The sequence below is a fragment of the Anopheles funestus genome, chromosome 3RL (assembly GCF_943734845.2).
Source record: "Anopheles funestus chromosome 3RL, idAnoFuneDA-416_04, whole genome shotgun sequence".
In the NCBI taxonomy this organism is placed as follows: domain Eukaryota; kingdom Metazoa; phylum Arthropoda; class Insecta; order Diptera; family Culicidae; genus Anopheles; species Anopheles funestus.
Window position 1 is genome coordinate 3,418,651 of NC_064599.1, and position 26,224 is coordinate 3,444,874.

The 26,224-nt window shown below is 41.8% G+C and overlaps 3 protein-coding genes across 6 annotated transcripts in view; 1 reads left to right on the forward strand and 2 right to left on the reverse strand.

Moving 5' to 3' along the window:
- Positions 1 to 514: 514 nt before the first annotated feature.
- LOC125770371 (homeotic protein female sterile) overlaps positions 515 to 26,224 on the forward strand; it is a 161,049-nt gene continuing 135,339 nt past the window's right edge. Inside the window, exon 1 of one of the 3 annotated variants that reach the window (XM_049439866.1) lies at positions 515 to 698. The gene's annotated coding sequence lies outside the window, so the exon portion shown is untranslated. Of the gene's footprint in view, positions 699 to 25,655; positions 26,037 to 26,067; positions 26,205 to 26,224 lie in introns of those variants that run through there. The other 2 variants (XM_049439868.1, XM_049439867.1) reach the window with 2 other exon arrangements.
- LOC125770372 (uncharacterized) lies at positions 869 to 5,276 on the reverse strand. 2 transcript variants are annotated; one of them, XM_049439870.1, is made up of 5 exons: positions 4,540 to 5,276; positions 3,447 to 3,707; positions 3,074 to 3,369; positions 1,657 to 3,007; positions 869 to 1,580 (listed from the first exon to the last, which is right to left on the reverse strand). In XM_049439870.1, exons 1-5 carry the CDS (start codon positions 4,571 to 4,573, stop codon positions 1,528 to 1,530), a joined length of 1,995 nt encoding a protein of 664 aa, XP_049295827.1. In that variant the 5' UTR covers positions 4,574 to 5,276; the 3' UTR covers positions 869 to 1,527. The 2 variants fall into 2 exon arrangements, with proteins under 2 accessions (XP_049295827.1, XP_049295826.1); XM_049439869.1 differs by having other exon boundaries at positions 1,657 to 3,369.
- On the reverse strand, positions 11,882 to 17,565 carry LOC125770377 (uncharacterized). Its single transcript, XM_049439877.1, has 4 exons — positions 16,775 to 17,565; positions 12,967 to 13,080; positions 12,591 to 12,869; positions 11,882 to 12,162 (listed from the first exon to the last, which is right to left on the reverse strand). Exons 1-4 carry the CDS (start codon positions 16,818 to 16,820, stop codon positions 12,131 to 12,133), a joined length of 471 nt encoding a protein of 156 aa, XP_049295834.1. The 5' UTR covers positions 16,821 to 17,565; the 3' UTR covers positions 11,882 to 12,130.

The window sequence follows — 26,224 nt, forward strand, 5'->3', positions numbered from 1 at the left end:
TTACACAAACGCCGGAAGTAAGTGTGTGAGAAAAAATAAAATCAGTGCGTGTACTAAGCTTGCAAAATATTCACATTTGTGTTGTTCAGTGTATTTTGACAACGAGTTTTGTCATAAAACGTGTGGTGTACGTTTAGTTAATAAAATTTGAAATTAATCAAATAAAAAAAAACTTTCGGCATTTGCTGTGGAAAGTGCGCATAAAAAAATGCAAGTGTGAATCTGTGTTATGAAAAATGTGAAAGTGTTGTGTTTTAAATTAGCCAAAGTGCATTGAAGTGTGTTTGTTGGTTATTTTTGGTGAAAAAAAAGCTTGAAAAATGTTGCTAAAATTGATGTATTTTAATGCAAATTTGTTGAAGTAAGTTTCTTTTCATTCAAATAATGCTCTAAATTAAAAAAAGAATAAAAAATAACAAAAAAATAATAATAAAAAAAATTCAACTACAAAATTTCATAAGGCTATAGCCTTAGCTTTTTTTTGGAAAATTTAGAACAAAAATTATAAATTCATGTATCTAGGCGAGTTTTGTGTTTTACAAGTACCAAAGCCAAATTGAAGTGCGTATGTGAAAAAAACCCAGTGTTTGAAAGCAAAAGGGTTGTTCGCGGCAGTTTTGTCTTCCTTAGTAAATGTTTTGTTGTGAACCTGTGTTATCGAAGTAAAGTGTCCTACGTTCAAACTATCGTTTACCCGGGTAAGTAAACCACATGCAATCAGCAATATCAAAATTATATTTTTACTATAAGCAATAGATTTGACTGTTTCTAATAGCCTTGCGGTTTTTTATCATCTAACATCACCTAACATTCAGCAATAAAAGAAACAATTTGTAACAAAAAAAAAAATCATTTCTTTCTTACATTGTTTCTTTCTCTTTACTCCGTTCATTTTGATAATCATCACCATTTTATTTATATGTATAATTTCTGCTTTCGTTGCCCCTTGCTACAAACGCGAATTGGTTTGCCGAGCCTCATTGCATTGGTAATTAAAATAATCTTACAGCCTACATGTGTGGATGGGTCGATTCGACGTAGATGAATTGATTGTAAAAACCAAAATTTGAACCAAAACGAAGAAAAAAACAGCTAAAGTAACAAAACAGCGGCTCAACGAGCCAATAAATAAATAAATCACTAACACGTTTTCTTCTTCTACGATCGCAAAATTGGATCAAAAAGCTGCTCCAGCTGCAGCACAGCTAGATCGTAACATTCCCGTAAGCTCCATCGATCGATAGTCGATCGCTGAGCGGTTTAAAAGAAACAAAAACCAAAGGCTACAAATGCGAGGAAAGCGCCCATTTCAACCAAGGTAACCATGGTAACCGATATTGTTTTTCCATTTCTCCACGCGTGTGCGAGCGTTTATCGTGCAAAAGAGCGATTTCGGATGATAGCAGTTTGGCAGCATCATTTCCGATCAGACGATCGGTGTACAGCCCCCCGGCGAAATTGAGTCTGAGTGAAAGCGGAAATGATCGCTAATCGGTTGTTCCGCTTTACGAGAAACCGCCCGGTGCATTATGCGTTCCGTGCGTTCGTGGAACATTCGCCGTACGATCGGATCTCGAGATCTGAAATGATGTATGCAAAAAAACGGGTATGAGAGCGTCGGTTAGGACAGATCCGAACGGGTATGACCTTCCTTACCATCGTTACCACAAGTTCGGGCACAACGTAGTTTACCCCGGTTGGAGTAGGTCACTCCGTCGGTTCCACATACGGGTTCGTAGGCCTGTGCGACGGTATTGCGAATGCAGCGTCGTTCACATCCGTGTTGGATTTGTTTCGGTGTCCGTGTCGGTGCACTGGTACTGGCAGTTCCGTTGGAAGATTGTGACGTTTGATCAATACGATCCTGTGCCGTCTGTCCATCTTTTGTGTCCTTATTGCCGCTAGCAGCCGGTGTCTCGGTTGAGCTTGAGCTACTTATCGACACTGTTGTGTGCTTTACCTGACGCAACACCGACCCGGAAGCGGCATGCTGGCTATCATGGTGATCTGGTTCGTTGGTATGCTCCACGACCGGTTTAACCGCGGCATCCTGAGTGCGGCGTCCAAACTTCCAGTAACTTTGGGCAGGACCTCCAGGATGATGCATCGGATGATGCACCGGGTGATGTACGGGATGGTGCAGTTGCAGGTGTAACGTTTGTGCACCAGGGCCTGTGATAGCGGGAGCATGCTGAGGTTGATGCAAGGCTTGTGGTTGCGGCAATGGCAAATACTGTGGGGCAGCATAGGCCTGCGGTTCGGGGAGATGCTGATGTTCCGAAGTTTCATTGCCATGTGAACCGTGGAATTCGTTGACAACATTCTTCTGGTGCGCCCCGCTCTTGGACGGGAATTCAAAGTACTTCTGGATGAAAACGTGTGGCTGCTGGTGATGTTGCTTCTGATACTTCTGCTTAATGTGTGAGCTGTACGTCTTGTGGATGGGCTTTTCGGCCGGTGTGTCGGCAAGATGTTCTCCGGTCGATCCGCTTGCACTTGCCTGAACATTGCTGTAAGACGTTGCCGACTGATGACTGTGCTGATGGTGTGCTGACGGTTGCGGTGCGGACTCTTCCTTGGGGAAGTAATAACTCAAATGTGTCTGCACGGTAGGTTGCTGAGGAGCGACAGATTGTTGAGCCTGAGCGTAAGATTTCGTATGCTGAGGCTGTTCCGGTTCGGCCACGATCGTTTTCGGGTGGTAGAAGTTCGTCGACACGGATACCTGCGGTTTCTTGGGGATCTCCTGCCACTTGCTGGAGGAGTGATCAGTCGATGGCGATGGAGCGGCATGGATGTAGAGTGGCTGCGACTGATGTTTTCCCTGGCTTCCCACGTAGCTGGTAGCCCCACCGGACGTCGGATAGTGATGATGCGGTGCCGAATGGTGTACCTCGGATGGCTTCGACAGCGGGATCGCGTTCACCTTGTAGTGGCCGACCTCTTCCTGGACCTTGAAGTTGAAGCTTGCGGGCAGCTGCTCGGGCTTGACGAACGCCGGCTTTTCCTGTACCAGGGGTGAAAAGGAAGGCTGTGGTTGACCAAGTTTCAGTAGTTGATCTTCAGAATTTACGGCCGGTACGTAGTTCGGTGGTGGTGGCGATGGTAGCGTCTGCGCCGGCACGGCCTCCGCCGGTTTGTGCGAGATGGACAACAGCTGGCTCGGTTTCAGTGGTGCTAGCTGATGATGGTACTCTTCCTTCGTCTTCTGCGGTGCCACCAGATGATGGATGTCGGATGGCTTGAACTGTGGCGACGGCACAAAGTGGTTGGGTCCGTGCTTGGTGAAACCCTTCAGCATTCCCTCCAGACTCAGGATGGGCAGCATGTGCTCGAGCGTAAACATTTCACCGTCGCTCGTATGTAGCTCTGAAACAAAATGTGCAACAAAGGTGACCAAATCGTTAGCAAGAACTTTGCTTGCTTGAGTGAACCCAACATCCTACCAGGATAGGTTCCATACGTGGCCACACCGCCGGACGCAATTTTCACCGTCGGTTCCTTAAAGTAGATCTTACGACGCTTTTCCACCGGTCGAATGATCAACAGTGGAATTTCACCATTCGATCGCTTCGGCTTACGGATAAGAGTCTTTTTGTACTCGGTCACACTGGGGCTAGCAATACTGTCCGCGATCTTTGATGATGATGCCACAGACGCTACTGGTGTCGGTTTCTTTAGCTTATCGTCGGCCAGCACTAGTGGCGCTGAAAGTGTGGAAAAATCACATTATTTGGTTGCTTCCAACAAAAAAAATGGTTCTTGTGTAGAGATGATGATCGATTAGATGGAAGATATTCACACCTATCCTCTATCAAATTAAATTGGTATTCTTTTATGCCAGAGGTAGCTTACGCATAATTAGGAGGATCACATCAGGAGGATCAGATTTATCACATTCAAACAAGGTAGTGAGTCTTGGTTTATAGCTTAAGTTTTTCATTTTCCCCAATATTTAGATCGACTTACGAAAAGCTTACGACAAACAATAGTACTGATTCTACCTTACAGTTAAAATCACTTAACAGTGCGAAAAAAGAACAGGTAGAAAAAATCAACGAAAGATGGGAAGATCATCATAACATTAATGATCGCATGGGTAAGAAAAGTGATTAAAATGGACGAATAGAATATTCTTAAGCCAATACAACAGAAAACTACATCATAAACATTTTTACAGATTTTTCTTTAACTTCACTCTTAACTATTTTTAATCTCAAATGTAGAATAGTTCGGAAAATATCCGTATCAAGAGTCGAGAGTAAGGTTTATTGTACGAACTGTTTGGAAGAAGGGCAATTTTCTTATTAATTGTAGATAGAATAGAAGACCAAACTTAAACCACGAAAAAAAATAATAGCATTGCAATGACTCAAAAAATTAATTGCAAATGCCATCTTAAACACTCCAAAGAAATCCCCGCCAAAATTTCGCCAAGCTGATGGTGATGACAAAGGAAATGAAGGAAAAAAAAATCTGGCAAAAACCAGCCACGAACTAAACGAAGTAATTTGAAATAATGAGACTCTTTTGCCTTACCTGCCACCAGCAGAAACACCCACAAGGATCGCATGGTTTTTTTGCACGACGCACAACGCTGTCTAGATTGTGGCGAGCGTTTAATATCCAGAAACACAGGTGGGAAGTTCTTTTTTTCTCCTGTGTGTATGTCCTTTCGCCACAAAATCGCACCAAAGGTTCACAAACGCTCACGTTCCGATCGGTGTAACACACGTGAAAATTAATTTCCACTTCACCCTTTTTGGTGGACGTCTTTTGCACACTGTCGCCGAGCGGCACGTACAAGTCACTGACAAATCTGTCGTTTTTGCTTCCTGGTATGCGGATTGGTACGTATTTCACCAAACTTTTCACCAGTCCGGGGGACGTGTTAATAGTTTTCTAATGTTACTCCTTACTAATGGGTTACACGTTCGATTTAATTTAAACCTCCTTTTCAGACGGTTAATGTACTTCTTCGAATTTACACTTTTTTTGCTTTTCGAAACAAAATAAACCACACACTGTCACTTTTAAGTTCTTAATTTTTCACCAATCTTTCTTTCTGTAAAGAAAAATCCACCCTTAGTCACCAAACACTAGGAACCGTTCGAAACAAGTTTCCGGCACGGGTACCGTCCCGGGCAAGCGTTGGCCAATGAATAAACCTTCCACGGGAAGGTGAACAAAATTTTGAAACATTTTCGCGCTTCCCCTCCCGACCGAGCGGTTTTCCTCCGTACGAACGGGCGCCACCCCAAAAAGCGTGTGTGTATGTGCGTACACGTTACGACCCCAAGACTCTTCACTTCGTACTGCAGGGCAACAGATGAATCTGGTTGGATTTTCGATCTTCGCTTTGATCTCCACTTTCTTGACACCGTTCGGTCGAAGATCGCGGTTCAAGCGTTTGCTTTCGCGTACCCTGGCATCGGACACCGGTAGCTTTTCCTTCGAGCTCATTCCACCGATTTTGGGTACGCACGATGGAAAAGTGGGGAAATTCCTTCCCAGTACCGCACCGCTACGCGTGTGTGTTACTTGCGTTAAGCGTACCAATCGAAGCGATACGGAAGCGCGCATTAAAAACGCATACCCACAAGCGGACAATATTTCTCACCCAAAACGTGTATAACTAGCACTATTTACGGGTCTATTTGTTCAAGAGGATGGAGATATGGTTTTGATTTATTGCCCGTCGGATTTGGGAACAAAATGTTTTGATTTTCAATTCCAATTCCGATCAATGGGAACCATCGGCATCGGATGCCGAACATGATTCGGCGAGGGGGGAATGAAAGTAAAATGAACTATTGTTCACAATCATCATGAAAAATGAAAAGAAAACTTGCTTGTTGACAGAAAATTAATTACAAGATTAGTGTGGACTCCACCCCAAAAAGATGTTGTGGAACAATTTATTAAGAGGACCCAATAATGATTACAGCAAACACGATGTAGATCATTATTTGGAGTATTGTTTTTAATGCTTTTTTATGTAATGACACGTTTATTCTTATATATTTTATCAACTGTCACTTGTTGAATATTTATATTTGTGGAATATTTGTGGTCATAATAGCCAAATTTCATAGTTTTAGGAAAAATGCCTTACAAAAAAGGGAAAATACTATTTATTTTAAAGGACAAATATTTTAACAATTGTATTGGTAATCATTTTTGGAGGAAAAATACACTTTTAAAAGAGAGGAGAGAATAAAATATAGGAAAAGAACTAATATTGAAGTATGTAAAGACCCCGGAACTCGCGAGTTACGAAAAATTCAAGATTCTTGTACTTATCTGACATATCCCTTAGTAACAAAATGGCGACCGTTTAAAGCTCAAATACTCATAAGCTATAAAAACAAATACATAAGCTATAAATAAGCTCAAAAGTTACATGTCCCTTAGTAACAAAATGGCGATCGTTTAAAGCTCAAATACTCACAAGCTATAAATACAAATAATGGACTCCAATTTTGTACTGAATTTTTATCAAAATTTTGTCAACAAAACAAAAAAGAAACCAATTTAAAAGGAAAAGTACATAACAAAGTAATAAAGTAATTCTTTTATTACAATTTTGCACTAATAAAATGGCTCTCCTCTAAATGTATTCGTCCAATAAAGCTTTATACGTCACAGTGACCCCAAAAACGATACAACCAACATGTGAAATGTGAAACGATAAAACGATTGAGCATGTTATAAATTGGAAGAAAGTAAACTGAATATCTCAACCAATCAACGCTACACGCTGCTGTACTATTTCTTCCCTGAGTTACTACATTCAACACCGGCTCGGTTATGTTTTAGTGCTTCAATCGTAACAAAACACATGGATTTAATTGAAACAATTCAGTTGCTTTTACTTGGGTGACACACGCGGTGTACGGTTGGCGGGTAGTTATGAAACGTTTCATTTTTACGCATCTTACCGATTGTGTACAGACACACTTGGGTTCCGTTTCCGTACAAATCCGTTCCTATCCGAAAGGGAAGAGTTCGTTTTGTGTGGAATTTTTCATTTCTGCACCCATTTTCTTTTCGCCCCCTTTTTCCACATAGATTCGGAAATTTTCGTTACTCCGCAACCAATCTGCTTTGATATATAAAGTCTTTCCTGATTTCATTTAACCCTTTTTTTCATTTCACTAGTTTTTTTATTATTCCTTTTTACTATTTCCACCCCACTAAGGGTGGCGCTAGCGGGGCGACGGGTCGATGCTTTTTAAACGCGCATTAATTGTTTTGATTTTCCTGCCATCTGGAGTCCAACAGAAAGATAAAAAAAAACCTACGGAACAGGACAGACGGAACCGTTTTAATAGGCTTGAGTCATGTGCAAAGGGAGGAAAAATTAATTGAAATTGTACCAAACAACATCAGCAAAAAAAAACCGCGTACTATCCCGCGGCCAATACACTGCAGCATCTTTGAATTTCATTGGCGAAATAAAAAAAAAAAACAAAATGAGTCTGTCTGTGGGCTTTTGCAAAGCTTTTTGAGGCGCTTCGCGAGGGAAGATCGTGCAGGTGCATTATCGAAATTAAATTTGAGGTCAGACACGATCACTTTCTCTGCCGCACACTTCCGCGACGGTGCCGTTATGGGTTTCTCTAGGCCTCCTCAAAAAAAAAAAAACGGTACGCTGATCCACTGTAAATGCTGGGTGCATATGTGGAGTGAAGCGGGATTTGTTTTTGTTTTTCTTTCGTTTGTTTGTATGTTTGGGGTGGTCCGGTAAAGAGAGTGTTCCGAACACCCTTTCCCCCTTCCCTTATCCCCCTTCCAACTGCCAACTAGGGAAGTTAATTATGAGAAAAACAGCTAATGGTAAAACTATTGCCACGTGTGATCTTGCAAGTGGAATCATACGGAAAAAAAGAACAAAAACACTCAACAAATCTATAAAGCATAGGCGAGCTTTCCTTTAACCGTTTATTGGGGAGTAAAATTTTTCGGTAAAATGGAAATTCATTCACATGGACGCTTTTGAACGAGTACTAAAGCCAACATTTATGAGAGAAAAACTTGCACCAGCTTTAGTGAAGCATTAATTAAAATGTTTTGCAAACACATCTGCTTGGTGATCGTGAGCGATCTTGAAGTACGAATCACCATCGTTCGCTCTCTGTGAAAAACTGATGTTGGGAAGTAAATTATACATCATTAAAGATTACATGGAGAGCTGATAGACATTAAGGAGATGAAAGAGTCTAACCCTAAAAAAGCTAGACAGCTCCAATGGATGAATATTACTGTCTTCTGGTTATTGTTGTTATAATTTATGATCATCCAAAAAAGGGTTGATACATTTTCGTACACTAACGCTACTGCATATGCTTATTCACAAATTATAATTAAAATTAACTTTCGGTATGTGTGTTAATTGATTAATACATGCACAAGGTCTTCAAGAGGAATTGCCCTTGACTATGCATTAAGTTCGGAAATTTCGGTTTAATTATTAGTGTGACATCCCAATCGCAAATTACAATCAAAGCCACACCATATTAACTGTTAGCTTTCACTTGAGCAAACTATAATGTCCTGACGGCAATCAATTACTTCAATCATAGTAATTATCCTTACCATCGGATGTGCGGATGTTTCACCTTTCATCACTTCACGCAAATGTAGCTTCTTCGAAACATTAAAGAAAAACAAATCTTACTCCTACCTTCTAGCGAACTTTGCAGGGCGTTTTTTTTTTTACTTCACATGTTCCGTCGTGAATCCGTTGGATTCAATAATTTGGAGCAAGGAAATAATGTTTGCCAAGGCACGAGTTAATGATGTGTGTGATCTTTGGTGCGCTTTCATTTTCACCAGGTGTAATGTACGGAAGATGCACGACCGTTCCGATCGCGAATGGTTTCGTTTTGGGGGTTAGAAATTCAACACCCATGCCCATCACTTTCTACCACCCATCTCTCTGTGTGTATATAAAAGAGAGTGATTTGATTGTTGCATCTTTTTATTACTATTTTGCTATTTTTGTCTTGAAGTTAAATCAAAATCAAAAGCAGGAAATTCCCAATCATCAAACACAAACAGTCACGCGCTCCTTACAAGTTCGAAGTCAAAACACTTAGTCCCCAAAGAGTCATGCCAAACGGTGAAGAACCATTAGGTAGGGAACGCATAAACGCTTCGATACTCAACTGCAGTGTTCAAGCCATTTCGCCGTCAACGTCCTCCCCCCTGTGACGAAGATGTCGATCGACATCGGATAAACGTCTCCGGGGGATGTTTATGGTGTGCGTGTGTATGTGTTCTTTTCTTCCGAAGAGTGCTCCACAGAAGGCCGTACCAGAGTTTTACCCCGCAAAAGATGCTCACGAGAGTTCTTGGTGAATGAGGTTAGGGAATGCCGGAGGCGATCACATCTCATTAGAGGCTTCTGATCGATGCCAATCAAAACAGTGCTTGTTAAGGGTGCAATCTAGGGATGGCTGTGAAGGGATTAGCACTAACCAACCCAAACGAGTGCATTGTTTCATGTTGGTAAGCTTTCGATACTGTTTTTTCTGAGGTTAAAAGGATTTAAAAGAAAATCATGTTTTTTTTTTATTTAAAAAAGTTATAGTTACCAAAAGTTCTTGGGAGTAAGATGAATACTTGGTAAAAATGTTTACAAAATTTATAAATCTGAAACACCATTCAGATTTCTTCACAGATAAGGGCACTAGTTGGGTCATTTAAGTACAAGCAATAAATAAAATAAATACTACGTCTAAGGAAATAATTTCTCATTTTCTTCAAACTTTCAAGACTTATTTCTTCTCTTCAATATTATGCTATTTTCTATCTTTATTTTATCTTTTTCATTAAATATTCATCTCTGACCCACATATGTTGTCACTAAACTGATAGTTTATGCATTAATTTAACGAATTTAATTACTTTCAGAGGCACTAACACCTGCATAAATAATACTGCAAAGAAGGAAGTAAATAAGGAAAGAAATGCATTTGTTTTTCATCATTAGGGACCACAGTGTAAAGGCCCTGTTGACTGAAGGTGATAAAAAGAAATAAATGATAAAATAAATAAATCATTAAAAATCCGTTAAACAATACATCAGGAAATTAAATCTTCCAACCTCAGTCGGTTTAGTGTTGGGGGGGCCACAAAACGCATCCCCAACCATGCGATGTTTTATCTTGATCGCGATGTTAAACTATCTTCCCGTGTGCGTATGTGAATATTTTTGCGAATCGCGTTTTCTTCAATGTACGCTGACCACGTGTCTGTTTTTATGCAAAAAAGATCGTCAAAGAGGTTGCACACGTTATTTTTTTGCTGTTTCTTTAGTGAAGAAAGAAACTCATGACTTCCTGAGCAGAAGCATATAGAGAAGAGATGTTCATTTGTCTTCCTTTAATGTTTCTTTGCTCTTCTTTATCAGCAGCTGGCTTTGCAGCATGAATAAGTACGATCAGAAGCAAAAAAAAAAAAAAAACGTGAAAGAAAACCGATTTGGCCCAATTACATTGACATGATTTTTGGCATGCCTCTTGCATCTCGATTCCCGGCCAGCCATTAAACGTGGCCTACACGCCAAAGTTCAACCGATTGAGGCTTCCAGTCATTTTTAGCCGTACCGCAACTTCATTTCAATTGCTGGCCCAGCTGTCGTAGGAAAGCTCGGGTGCGAGGGCGTCTTGGTTCGCGATGGTTCTTTCTTTTTTCCTTTTACTCATTGGTTTTTCTTTTACTTTCGAGGCTAATGAAATGTTTCCGTTTTGACCGTCATCGGCAGTGGCAGTGGCAGGCCCCACGGTCAGTTAGTGGGGAGGAGTTTAACGGCATCATTTCGGTGGTCACTTCCTGCTGTGGGATGAATTGAAGTGTTAAAATATGCGCACTCAACCACCGTGGAGGGTTGACCGAGGTTTAGGGCATGTAAGAACGAACTCGCCGGACTCTGTGGTCGTTAGGAAAGGGTACAATTTTCGGGCATACCTTTTACGGATGGCCCAATTTCGAGCGAATCATCCATTGGGGAATGTACTGCCGTATGGCTCAAAATGATAGAGCACAAAAGCACAAATAATGTTCTCGGGTGTATTCGGGGCTTTTGGTGCTTTTCGTCTCACTGATATGAAATTTGAGATAAAGAGAATTTAGATTTAGAAATCTAACTTTATAATCATATAATTGACCTAAAGGAGATTAACGATTAAACCTCGAAAAAAGACATCCAAAGATCCAAGATTTCAAGACAAATTATATTGAAGCTAGCTTTGAAATACATTCAAAAAGCTGAACGATCGATTTTATCATAATTATGAGAAACAAAGCGAATATTTCTGATAATTATGCACCAAAGATACCCAGCATGTACATAATTATTTTCCGCGCATCTGTCTCATGGCTTAACAGAGGCACCGAAAAAACCCCAAAACCGTGACATATTGCGCAACGTGATGTCTTTCACTTTAAACATTTCCCTTCGCCTCCCGCAACATTAAACGGTTCCGGGACGGGGGGTTAAAAACGAACCAATGCTAAACGATTTGCCCCTACCGAACGGCTTAAATACTCCCAATTAATCACAACATCAACGATAAAAGCCCACCACGTTGTACGGCACGTGGTTCCTGCCGTGCGCACCTGGTTGCGCAAGTGATGGGTTTTCTTGCTCGTGTGGAAAACTCATACCTTCCCCCCTTAAGGGTTGACACCACAGGAGCTTATGCTTTTCTTTCCAGCTTACTGCTGAGTGAGTTTGTTTGCTACGGTAACGATCAATGATTTCTTGTTGGTGAGCCACACACACGTGCCATGCACGGGGGGAAAATAAATTTTCTCCTCATTAAGACGGACGCTGCAAAACGCCGACGCATGAACGAAAATGATACGCGATTGCTTGGTAAAAGGTTTAAGATTTTGTTTATTATGCTTTTTTCCGCCGTATTTTTTGCTACTACGCCCCGTGCTACAACCTAGAAATAAATTAGAAATCTTGCGCTTCCGCTCAGTTCACTTTCCATTTCCCTGTACCATTCCGGAACGACTCCTTACGACTCCCTGTGCCTTGTTGCCTTGCTTGGTGTGATGGATCAGGTGGATGCAAATGACTCGCGCAATCTTTATGCGTCAACGGTGGTTAGTGTCTTCAGCAGATGCCCGACTTTTTCACGGCAACTCCTGCGAACGATTGAAGAAAGCACGTTGGTAATGGATTATTAGGCAAGGCCTTTTCTGTTTGCCACCACGGCTCATTAGGCAAAACGTGTAGGCAGTTTGTTGTTTGAAGTTTGGGTTTAAATTATGTGTGAAACTATGTGCGTATTTTCATTTTACTTTCATGATTGATAATATCGGTGGAATGGATCGTTAAAAAAAAAACTTGATGCTTTTGTAACAGACATTGAGCAAATTACTTGCTTGTTAATTATGGATGCTCACATTAAACATTAATGCTTGATTTTTTGCAGTGATATTGGAGTATTCGGTTCGACTAAAGTTATGTTGGTATTAAGAATTTAGTGGAGTTTAGTGGAGCAATTTTGGAGTCAACCGTAGAGTCCAAGAAAGTCCTAAAAACCTCCCGAAAGAAGCAAAACTCTACTTACGTGGCTTTGCTCCACACCGATTGGCGCACTCAAGTTTGTACTGATTGTGATAGGTGGTGTTATCCGTTCCACACACCGGATTGTACTGTGACAGTGTAAGACAGTTGGACATACAACCGTAGAAGGCTCTCGATCTTGGCGCTGGCTTACTGTCAATTTCCGCCGAAAGTTCCAACGGACGGGTCTGTACGGGTCGGGCCCGTTCCACCGAATTCTCCGCCCAGTCCGTGTTGGTTTCCAAGGCGCCCGTTGTCCCCGTCGACAGTGGTCGATTCCGCGCTATTGTAAGAGGATCGGAAGCAGTAGATTAAAAGTGGCCGCTTTCACGACGTGATTATGTGGTATGGAAGGTTTAAGGGTTTCTCCGGCAGCTTACCGAATTTCTTGCCAAGCGCAAATGTGTTCGGTGACCGATGAAGCCACGGACTTTGACGGCGAACGCGCCCTGCAATGACATCGGCACGGCTTGACTCGGCAAGGGCTAGCAGAACTGTTGGGGAAGGAAATTGAAACAAGAGCAGAAATGAATAAAACGGTTGAAACGGTGCGATTAGCCATGATTTTCAAATGACGAGATGTGATGGCCAAGGGAGGATGGGGGACTTGGTGATTGGTGGCATTTGAATTAGCGTGAGCTGTAATTCGCCGGCACCGTTAGCTTCCCGTGGTTCGCTTTAGAGCATTATTGCATCGGATTATTGCACCGCGCGGATCCAGCCACAGTCCGACCAGTCTAATAATGATGGGCCTCTGTCGGCCTTCCATCACTAGGTCATCATTAGCAATTGGTGGCCGGAGCGGAGTGTTCCCGCTGAAGGAAGGAACAATCGCGCCGTACACGAAACCCGTCGGAAGCCGCAAGGAAAAACCTCCGGCCACAAACTAATGATAGCAGTGACGGAATCAAACACTGCCCAAAATCAATCGCGACCGCACAACCATTTCGTTGCCTTCTGTGACCTCCACCGAGTAACACAGAAAGAAGCACAGCAAACGCCGTTTATGACCGGTCAGTTGTGGGCTTGGAGGGTTGAGGCGTGCGCACGCGGGACATTGACTCAGCACCGTGGTGGTGCCGTGACGTCGGTTCCTTGAACTTGGCCGCCGTTTTTATGGAGCTTGGCGCTTTGGAGGTTTGGGGAATTTTTTTTTGTTCCGCTTGAAAGCTCTTTTAATTGGAACCGTTCGCGATTTTGTGGTCAGTCACATTCGTTGAGCTTGACCGAGAGTCGTGTTGAAGTTGGTTCATTTTGGGAAGGATTCCGAGCTAAAGATGCGAAATTGTTGCGAAAAAGGAAGTATCGTTTTGTGTGGATCCGCTTATTGAGTAACGGCACGGTGCAAGCTCTCGGAAAAGGTCAGCCGGCGAAGAAAGGGTGGGTATGGGGTTTGTAGAGCGAGGTGCGAAATAGTTACGAAATGACTATAAATTCTGTAGCAAATTAACGGTGGATGACCGACAAAACAGAAAGCCTTTGATTGCGTAATAAAGCCGAACGTTTTTGTTGTTGTTTGTGTTAAGAGATAGTGATCAAGGTGAATAGTTTGATAGGGTAAAATGAAGGCTAGAATAAATACTTGCAATAGACGAAATAATAGACTTTGATTGGGTCTCTTTCTATTTCTCAAAAATTCGATTTGGCGAATTTCACGGTTTGAGAAAATTTTAAACTAGCGTTCGAGCTCAGTTTTTGTAGCTTTCCTGTACAAAATTGGCATCTGTGTAATATTCGCACACCTAAATCCATCCACCGAAGCGTGAAATATGGTTCGGATAGGGTAACATTGAAATTGGAAGCGTCGATGTTCAGTTTTTTTCACGGTAGCTCTCTTGCTTCTATACCTCAGCCTTAGAAGAGCGCCATATCGGCTACGCATGGAAACTCGTTTGATGCTTTTCGGACGATGAAAAATTTTCAACGCGATCCGATAATAGCAAGAAGAAAAAAAAAACACACACACACGTCCACCAACAAACTCAACATCTCCGAAAAGAGAAAACCTCATGGAAATGATGAGCTTTGGAGCTTTTGAAAGAAAGGAGAAGCAATGGGCAAGAAGATTCGTGCCGGTTGTTGTAAGGTTTTTACTACTTCTACATTCAATCAAACTTCCGACTATGCCACACAAATGCACACAGTCTGACCACACAAGTCTGGCACGCGGTTGTTGGCGTGGTTTGTTTCTCCTTCTAGCCCGTGGGAGTGGGGCAAAGTGGGCGACGAATTCAATTAGCCTCAAATCAAAAGCAGATCACGTTCGGTAATTATTTGCTAGCGATTATCGACGGTTGTCCATTTGATGGAAATGTGCAAATTGTAGTGAAAACATGCAAATACAAAGAAAAAAACATCATACACACACACACGTCTACTGTTGGAAGCATTAGCTTAATGTTTGCCGGTGGAAGATCAAGCTAGACCAAGATTGAGTTGATTGAAATAGGTGGGAATGAAAGGTTGGCATAAGGAAGTGGAGGTGTTCTAAATGGCCTTGTGTAAATAATGTTTTAAAATGATACAGGACAAATTTCTGTGTTAACATAAAACAAGAAATTTGAACATTCAAATACTTCTCCTGAAGATAACTCATGATTTAAGAGGTGTATTGGAACCAAAACGCCTGAAAGTATGCAATTAATGGTTAAAATAGTAATAAGACAGTTTAATAAACTTTGTCAGCTCAGCTGTCTTTGGAAGTTTCCAAGTTCTGTATCTTTTGTATATCTATATGTATTAATATCTTAAACTTTGACAAAAGATCTTGGCTCTTAAGATCTTGCACATTCATCAATAATTTGTGAAAATTGTAACTAAATTTTTTTATGATTTTTAAGATGTTTGCAACAAAGATCTAAAATATTCATAACAAAAACCAATCACAGCCAATGCCGAATAAGGCATTTCTTAACGCACTTCCGATGATGTTTACATCAGTGAAGGAAACAACATGCACATATATTGCACATTACGCATGCAAATTTGACGCGCAATACTCGCCTCATTGTGTGCTTTAATGTAGTCAGCATGCAGAAGGAGAAAAAAAAACCTCTTCCGATCGTGTATGATGAAGAAGGTTTTCCATTTACATTTCCATACAGCCTTCCACTGGCTGATGAAAACCTTCACAGCATGGTTGTTTGTGTGAATCTTCAGCAAAGCTACGAATCAAGGAAAATGACTCATCAAAGGAGGGTATACAATTCGTATCCTTCAGGTCGAGTTGTATACCCCAACTGCGTCACGATGTAATTTGTTGCTCTCGATCCGATTCGCGCACTACAGAACGTACAAAAAGCGCGCGAGGAACGTTTTCGAACGCGTTGATACGCGTGAGTGAACGCACGTGTGAGGGAAAGTGTGGTTAGGTCGTGACTGTGAGAAACATGGTGGAAATGTTTCAAGTAACAAAAAAACTAGTTCATAGTTTCAAGTGCATTGGAAAGTTAAAGAACTAATTTTTTAAACAAAAATACCAACCTTTTCTGCTAAATTTATTTTGACATGAGAAGAACAAATTTTCTAAGATATTTTGAGAAAGTTGATTATTATCCAATTATTATACATGTTCTAAGCAAATTTATATTTTGTGTTGTTTGTGGTAAAACCATAATCAATTTTTAGTTTTTCTATAAGCTTTTACTAGAACAATGTATTTTAGGGTTAGCTTAAAAAAGAGAGGAACGTGCTCTGGATTGAATTCATTAGCAAAATTTGCATCTAAATTCATTTAAAAAACGAATACAGCACGGATTTTAGGTATTATTTAAAAAAAATTGCCTAATAGATACAATCGAAAATATTAACGAACCCTTTTAAAAGCCGAATTAAATTGTTTTAAACCACAAACTCATTGTTTTATCACCGGCGTAAAGTCTTAATTTTGTTCTCCTCCACTGCTTTTCTGTCATTATTTTCCATCACAAAGCTACCTAAAACTCCCACTGAACCATTTACAAATTATATTATCTCCACTCGGCGTACTACTGCGGCTGTGTAACTTTTCACAGCTTGGCTCAACAGCAAAAGCTTTCCGCACGTAGCGCTTAAGTTCGATCAGCACAAAGCATGAAACGGCATTTAGCGCGATGCATACCGAACACGATACACTTCCGCGGTTTTACGACTCATTACTGGGGCCTGGGTTGTTGGTGGTCAATGTCTTACAACAGGGTTATTACTCACCGACCAGTACCACACCGACCAGTACCATCCGTCCATTCCGTTCCATCTCGTGGCCGTTTTGTTGTGGTTTAGGGGCCGATCTTGGAAAACTGTCTGATCGGACGCTGCGTTGGACAGCCTCAAACGCTCGACAGATCGCCGTGTCGAATCACAATTTATCACCACACTTGCGTCAACTCACGCTCAACCTTTGCTGGGCCAAAGCGAGACGCGCTAGTTCCGGTTTCGATGCTGGCTAATGTCTCCTGCCCTGCCACAAAGCAACGCAAAACGGTCTCCGCGACTCGTCCGGTGCTAACGAAGAATCGACACTAACTGACCGCTTGGTTGAGTCCTGCCGAGCCTCTAGAAGGCTTGCTCGAAGGTGCTGTGTGCGTGTACGGAGTGTTCAAGGTGCCGGAGGATGGAACCGCGGTGGCGGAGTGGGAAAATGTTCTTGATGCCATACTGGTACATTAAGAGATGGAAGGAAAAAAAAACTTTGGCAAAAAGTGTTTGTTGGGGAAGGGGTGGTCGATTTAGTGGGAGGGAGATTCGAAAATCGGAAGTTGAATGTTTATTAGATTGAGGCAAAACATACCACACAAGTCGTATGGAATTTGCTGGTGGGGATAGCTTAAGTGGATTTCAAAAGAAAGAAAGATTTGCGTTTTTTTCCTTTGGTTTTGGGTTAATTTTATTTTGTTATCCCTAAAAGACTAAAAACTATCCCTCGAATGCGTATTAAACTCATGTTAATAAATCGCATGCGGTTAGGTGGTGATTTTGTAATTTTATGTAATTTTATTTGCAAAATTTCTTCAAGTTTCACCCAAGAATTAAGAAAAATAAATCATCTAAAAATAAACCATACAATCGTCTATAAAGTTCCGCCATTGAAGGGTTAGCTAATAAATAAACTTTATTCCCATCGAATAATCAGATAGCGGAGGCCTGTTTTTAGTTTTCAGTTAGCAACTGATTAACATTTCCGTAACTGACCATCCCCTAAAAAGTGGTACGTCTAAAAGGGGTTCTTTTTTTGGGGACACTCAAATCCGGTTTCAAAGTGAGGTCCATTGGTGACAAAACCTGTAAATCAGATGATCAAACAGGATCCCAGGTATCCCGTTTTTTTTCTTCGCTTATTAATTGTTGTAGCTTTGCTGTGCTCTTTCCAGAACAATTCTAAGCTTTTACCTGTCCCTGCGCTGGGTCAACAGAAATTCTGTTACCATGCGCGCTCGTGTGTGACCGCGCGAAAGATAAATGATGATTGGCCATTTTCGACAGTTTGATCGTTCTGTACATTGGACCCAGTTTTTGGGGTTGGTGGAATGGTGAAGTTGCTTTGAATTGCTAGCATTTGTCTTGAGGATTGAGTTTGAAGTGTTTTTTGTGTTTCTCATTCCATACCCGCAAAAAGGGTTGTTTAGGGCTCGTAAGGGTGGCATTGCCGAATTAACATTGACAGAGCAACTTGTTTTCGTTGTTTTTCAAAGGTGATTGTCACTCAACAGTGAGTGGTATAAACCGGATTGAATGTCCGAGTACACCCTGGACAAGGTGCCCTATAACGGTTTAATGTCTCCCTAACAATGTGAATTACTTATTGATTAAATAACCCTGTATTGTAGGCTGTAAGTCGTTCTTCAAGAAATAAAAAAAAACATCTATCAAGTTTTGGAAAATAGAAAGCCGGAATTTCGGTTAAAATAACAATGAATTATTTTCGATTTTAGTTCCCAGTAGTTCTAGATATTCAAAAGAGATACTATTAGACCAAAAATGTATTTCAAGTGAAATACTTTTAAAATTTATAATCAATTTCTTTAGTATCCCTTACAATCCTATGTCATAGTATTTGACGCTCATCTTTCTACAATTTAAACCCATTTTATGTTTATCGTCGATATTTTATCCCTCGTTGAGGATCGATTCTCACCAGTTTAGAGACTGAACTTTACCAAGATCTTTACATTTTATAGCAAATGGTTTTGAATCGTAACACAAATATTTGTTAATATCCTTCCTATACTCCATAATCTACATAATTGAATACAATATTATTGTATAATGTCCCTAGTTAGAAACATTTACTGTAACGTATTTACAGCACATTTCGAAGTAGCTAAACAAATAAGATTTTTTTATTTGTTTAGCTCATCCTTCAAAGCATTCGTTGTACCATTCCTGTGCACGAATCGATTTCACCTATCATCCATTGCCGGCAGAGAGATGAGAGCAAAAGGAAACCCGATCGAAGAAAAGTGCTGTTCGCGTAAGTTATGGAGCCTTAGTGTGTGTGGCAGAAATGTTCGCAACGGTTCATCTTTCGCTCGCCAACGGTTCGACAACTGCGACGAAGCGTGAACGATGATTTGATGAGAAAACTGGCCACGCGCGGGAGGGAAAATGTTGCCATCTTCGGCTATCGCTGTTGATCCTTGCGGTTCTGGTGCACAGTACCGAAGTGTATAATGTTGCAATTTATATTCGCTCTACGGCGTAATGATGTAAATGTCCTGCCTTGCCTTTGACAGCTGGCGGTACATGGTGCGTTGGTTCGGGGGGGTAAAAAAGCGCAACCATGGACGGTAACGTACACGGATCCATTCCGATGCTACACGCCCGGACGACACTGCCAAGGTCGTCCTGCTATACACATCGAAAGTATGCTCCACACCAGGCAGAAGGTAAATAAATAATGCTGCTCATTCTAGTTGAAAAAATGAGAAATAAATAAAGCCGGTGGGTAAGAAAGCATCGCGCAAGTGGAAACGAACACAAAACAGAAAAACCGAACCGAACATCACCAAACAGCTGGGAGGAAAGTTTGCCGCCGACGATGATGATGATGATGATGCTGCGTACGGTTGATGCCTCGGCAAAAGGGGTTAGTGAACGTCTCCTATGGGAGGTTAGTAGAATGGAGGTTGAGCTTCTTAATTGCATATTTAGCAGACAGTTCAAGGTCGTGTCTGGTCTAAGAAGCTTCTAGCGAAACGATGTCGGTGACCCAAAACGGCATGTCGGTAAGTCTATTAAGACGACCGAATGATTACGATAGAACTCGATGCTCTAAATCATTGATTAATTTATTGTTCTGGTTGCTTAAGTAAATGTTATTTAATATTAACACATTTTAAGTCTACCAGGGAGGGTTCAATTCCTAACCTTCAATTAATTAAAAACGTCTATCTTGTTTACGTTGCTAAACTTACTTTTTAACCTCCAGGGAGTGCTAACGATAGCAAATGAAATGAGATGAAAACTGCATTTTAATTTTCCCAAGCCAATGTATCCTATCAAAACATCAATCCACTGTGCCTAATTTGGTTGAACTTTTATTCTACACACACACACACAAAAGGATCCAAAGCAAACAAATCCTTACACCCTTTTCTTGGCCTGTCGGGAGTTCGGCCGGATCGAAAAGAACGGAGATTTTATTTATCCACAAATGCTGTACTTTACTCAAGCCGCTTGTTCCCCCATTAGCTTGATTGAAGAAACGAGCACCAACTTTACCCTAAAACTCAGCGACCCGTATCGTTCCGGTGTGTGTTTCGTTTCGATATGTTCTTTTGTTATTTGTTGTATATTTGCTTTGTTTTACGCCCTTTATTATGGCACTCAATCCATCTCCAATGGTGAAGAAACATTGTCAATCATTGCAAATTAGGAACAACAATTCGTTCGTATTTAGGATGAGCCACCGTGCCCCAGTGGGAGGTTTTTAATATGCAAAAATCATTTTCTTCATCCCCGATTGTGGAGCTCGGGGTGGGATGGAAAATGGGGCGGGAAGGCAATGCAATGAAGTTTTGTCGGAGAATATATATTCGTGTGCGTGTTTTCCAGGCGCACTCTAACCGACGGCTCGTCTGCACACGTGATTTTCAATTACTGAAGCGAACCGAAGGGCATGATCCAATAATCAAACAAAACATCTGTTGAATAGGAAAATTGGAAAAGCTCCCCCTGGAACGGTTCGGTATGACGGTTTGTTTATCTCGAAATGTTTGATTGTCTTCGGCGGGTTTGGCGGAACAGAAGGGCACGGAGGAGAGGATCGTCGAGCTGGGGATGGAAATTTATCGTGACTAGACTTCTCAGCAGTCTGGCAGGTAGTAGTGAATGCTGGGATGAGCGGCATGAGTGATGGAATGAAGAAATTTCCACCATTGAAGACAATTGGAAAACAACGGCACAGCGGTGGTGTGTGTACGTTGTGCTAGATAATCACGACCAGCATTGGATACGATGCCCGAATCTGAGCGATTGTCGGCAGGACTCCTACCGAGCTTAGCGCTGGAATCCGTCTGCAGCGGCTTACCTCAGCGGACCTTTGGGAGGAGGTGTCAGCCGGTTTCGAACCGAATGCACCTGATAGTCGAGTACAGATGGCAAGGTAAGGATCGGACCGGAATGATGATTGAGGCAACACGTAACACGTCTGGCAAAACGGTGCAAACATGCCGGGAATTTTAAGCGAGTAACGGCAGCTAATGGATTGTTTTAATCAAATTCTCCTGCCATGGAATGGACGAGATGCAGGTGTGTGTATGTGTGTGTGTGTATGTGGAGGATGCGATTATGTGTCCGTGATGGTATTGAAGCGAAGGAAATTAACTTTCGACCCGACGAAGCCCTGAACTGTTTTGCGTTAGCCGACATCGTTAGTCGGCAGCCAGCCTGCCGGGATTACAACGAGCGATTATTGTGATTATGTAAATTCGAGTTGATTGTGGAGGTTTTGCCGGTCTAGGTACTGGTCGTCTTTTTTGCAGACCGGTGAAAATGACGTACGGGTCCGAGCGACACGTGGGAGACGTTTTCAATTTGCAGCCTAAATTCGGTTAGCTTCGGTACTCGGACGTTAGTTAGCGTTACCGTTCCACCGTTCAGGTGGTGCTCAAACAGTATCATTAAATTCAATTTCTGAATAATAAATAGTGATCTGCTGTGCAAAGCTTTAACGCGCTGGTTAGTGAGGTGCTGATAATACGCTAAACTTTGTTGGCGAAAATTGAATGCTTGCCAAATAGGTTCATTTTATGATCAAATATTTAAAGTAGGTAATTGTGCTTAGCTAAATTTGGTTAAAATATTTTTAATAAATAGCAATTAGCATCTTAGGAAAAACAAGTAATATAAAAATAACTCGTAAAAACCATCAACAACTCAGAAATAGCATATCAAGAGCATAATTCATAAACTCACCACAAATGGGCAGTTGCGCCCGATGGTATGCAATGGAAACACAAACAGAACGTTTGTGGTGAGGTATGCAATCATCAGCACATATTCACCGACGGATATGCAATCCGCAATACAGCGATGAAATTATTGGAAATATGCAAGAAACAAATTTTCTCTTAATTTTCCTTTTCATTTAATAATCATTTATAATTTACTCTACTGCACACTTACAACTAAACTATTAAGTTTTACAATTTTGTAATAAAATTTATTAAGTCTTATCTCGCAACTCAATTCGATAGGTCTTGTGGAAGTGGAACACCAAATATTTATTAGATATTTTTATAAATAATAAAAATTAATTGACGGTAAGCATATTTTCTAATTGTTCTCTGAATGTACCTCCTGAAAAGATGCCGTAGGGGTATAAATCATTAACCTGCATCAATCTTTGTAATGGTGGTCATATACAACTTTAAAAAAATGCACTTTTAGCACAACCTGAAGAATGAATTCCTTGCTTCATAAACCATTATTGGGGACTTGGGGACCATTATTGGAGTGAAAATTAAATGCTCCAAACAGTACGACACGCACTCGTTCTCAATCATCTTTTAATGCATTACCTAGGTGTAAAACCATCGTCCATAAAAATATTTCACGAATCGTTCGCACGATGAATTGCTCCATTAGACGCCCATGTAAAAAGTGATGTGGATTGGGAGGAGGAAAAAACAAGCACACAAAACAAGGCAGTTCCTTCCAACGCAATACGCGCCGTGTACGACGAATGGGTTGAACTTTGTGTCGTGAAAATATTTTACCGCGCCCTTTGAGTCCTCTGGGCGCGCAACCTTCACGTTACCTTCAGTTTCGTTGTAACACGTCGAAAGGTTTCAGCGAAATGGCTTCATTCTCTGAAAAGGGAGGACGATGTCCCAGTGCCGGCATTGGGCATGGGTGTGCGTGACGTGAGTACGCGTGTTGCATAAGCGTGGGCCAACGGTACGATGCCGATACTACGCACCAGACGAAGACAATAACAAAACAATAATGGAAGGTCGAAGAGAAGCCCAAATTTCGGTTCGGAGACGGCGTCAAGCCGTCTACCGTGTGCCTGTGAAACCGGTAAAACCTACGCAATTTGTCAGTTCGCATCGGGTTCGTACCGGGCGGTACGGTAGTATGTGTGCTGTGTGAGCAATTTTCCTGATAGCTTTCCACGACAAAGGCCATATTTTATGTGTCTCGTCTGGCCAGTGCTTCGGTGGTTTTTGGAAAGACTCCAAAAGCTTCGACTCTGGTGGCATGGTAAATGGCACACGTGCATGGGTTTGAAGTTGCGACTGTCTGGGACTCGCATTGAAACCCGTGGGCTTAGCGAGTGGACCTAGAGCAGTGGTTGGCAGATGTGTCTGCAAGCTCCTAGGTTGACTGGGTCTCAAAACGACCGTGGAGCTTAGGTCTTGAACCTCCGAAATTACTAAACATGACTTCATTCAACGGTTACGCTCGAGCGCTTTCCGTACACATCATGTAAACAAGCACTGAGCAACGAGCACCAATCTGCATGCACACGCGATGCAGAGATACCGTTGGGAATCGAGGAATGTCGGAATCTCCACCGGGACATGACAGGAGACGACGCCTTCCCGTGTAGGCTTCGCAAAACCCGCAACCGGCCCGGCCCGGCAGACGGATAGACGCAATGTCAAGCTGCAGTCGAGCCGGTTTTCTCTTTCCACGCTGACAAACGAGACAGCACGACAGCACGAGGCGGAATGGTGTAGGCAGCGAGTAGTGCGCACCAGTGTAGAGTATCTCGACGTCTAGACATCGACTAGACATGCCTCGAACGTCAACCGCCTCCCAGGCCGGCGTGGTTGTCTACCATTTGCCCGGACCCGGTTCCAGCCACCATCGCTCGTGCCAGCTCTCATCGGTGCCTGTCACGAGCTGGCAATAATCAATTTCACCCCCGCCATCGCCATCCGGTGAAGACAGCCCGCAGTTCTTTCGGTAGACACAATCGAAAAATCGGATCTGCAGACCGAGACAGCCTGCTGCGGTTTCGGTTCCGGCGGGCATTTTGCGGTTTTAGCTCGAGCATCAATGACTAGTTCGGTCGAGTCGTCTTTTGCAACGTGGTTTTGCATTTATGCGCCTGGCTTTGCCGAGGATGGAAGGGACGGTGGTCTCCCTCTTCCCCTGGCCATGTTTTTCCGGTGGGAAATGTTTGCTGGATGTAATTATTCCACATCAAACATTCGGGCTAGATGTTTGCCAGAACTTTGGTTGTGCGATTGTGAACGCAGACTATCATGATGATGGTTTCGAGAGATTCAATTTACTGATCAGCACTATCAACTGCAGTAAGTTGTTATGTTCGAATAGTTCTGTATATTTGCTTGATACTCGTTTTGTACGGCAAGTTGTTTTAGTTCTTGATCATATCTAACCAATTATTATTATTTTTGTTTATTTAACTTTACTTAACGGTTCGGTTTGTTTCAAGTTTTGTAAGAATTTAATTCTTCTTGGACGTTATACATATAACTTATCATAAACTAAAGTTGTATATTCAAACTTCTTTACTTTCAATATTTTCATTATGTGATATGATTTTATTGCTTAATTTGCTTAACGAAACTTAACAATTTAACTTGGCTTAATGTATAAAAAATCATTTTTATGATTAAACGCACGGTAGCGATTACTTGAACAAAAGCTTTTCTTTGGGTAAATAAAATTGTACTCTCAAGAGATTACGACTGTGTTGGACACCTAAAAGTATGCAAAAGAATTCAATTTTTGACAATTAACTGACCATTTTCTTTGGTAGTCAGTTTTTAAGAGACTTCAATCCTCAGGATTCTAGTCACTTTTGTCAATTCTATTATCTATATCAGGTATTTATATTGTTACCTGTTTCTGCTAAATTTACACTTTAGTATTACGCATGAAAATTCAACAAGATCATTCGGATGAGCATCATTTAAGCTGGCAACCAGTAAATATAAGTATTTAAATAGATTACTACCAATCCGATCACGCTTGTCATCTCGTTATCGTGTGTAGTGAATCACATATTTGCTCCAGATGTGATTAGATCCCAACTACGATAGGATTAAATGTTGAAAAATAAATAGCAAACCCAAACATCATGAAGAATTTATAGTTAGACGCCCGTTCTATTGTGAGCACTAAAACATAATTGTCAACAATATTCGTTAATATTTCGCTATTAATATTTCTATCCGTTATTTACTTTTTCGTAACTGCGTTGGTTAACTATTTTAAACAAAAACGCACAAATATACACAAACAAAAACCACGTGAACCGATGTGAAAGCGGTAAAGTGAAGGATTATTTAAAGAGAGAGCACACCATCGGAATCCCACCGTGAGAGCAAGCCAAGAGACCAAGTGAGACAATTATTGGAAGACATATCTACGGGTACAGGGTGTAAAGCCTTTTTTTTTACTCTATTCCTGTACACCGATAGTAAAATGTTGCCCAAACGATTCCACAGCAGGAAAAGATTGAGCAACTCATACACACACCGCTGACGGCGGATGCTGATTTAAAACCGCAGCCTACGAGCGACCAGGAGTCTCCTCCGTGTTCGCACTTAGTGTCGAACGGACGGTGAGTAGCAGCGGCCAACAGCGGTCTTGCACACCGCATCTGCCATCCGCGAGGTGAAATATTAATGAGCCAAATAAATAAAAATAAACATCAACACACGGCGCGTAATAAAATTGGCGCTACCAACGCGACGGTTCCGCGAGAGCGCTCGCCGACTAGAAGATGTCAGTAGTGCGAAGCTAACGGTAGCGCGAGGACACACACAACATTCGGCCGTTCCTGCCAACACGTTCCTAGTAGACAAGGGGCGTTTAAGCGGGAGAAATAGTGCGTGTGTGCGTGAGAAAGAGAGAGAGAGAACGGTTAGAAGAAAGTGAAAAGGAAAATAGAAAGAGATGCTGTGCCCCAAACATCTCGAGCCAAACGCTCGCGCCAGTGAGACGTGAGATGAGCGAACGAGCGTGTGAGCGGGTTTTGCCGCGTGTTTTGGTGAGATTTCGTGAGCTGTCAAACGCATTTTTCGCTGTCGTTCGTTTCACCCGTGCAGCTCTCGCTCCTTTTTCGCGTGTGCTTTAGCGTGTTCTGTCTATCGCCCAAATGCAAAGGAGGCAGCCACATTTTGCGGATGGGACGTTGTGCTTTTCGCGCGTGTGAAAGGTGCGTACGGGCGTGATTGA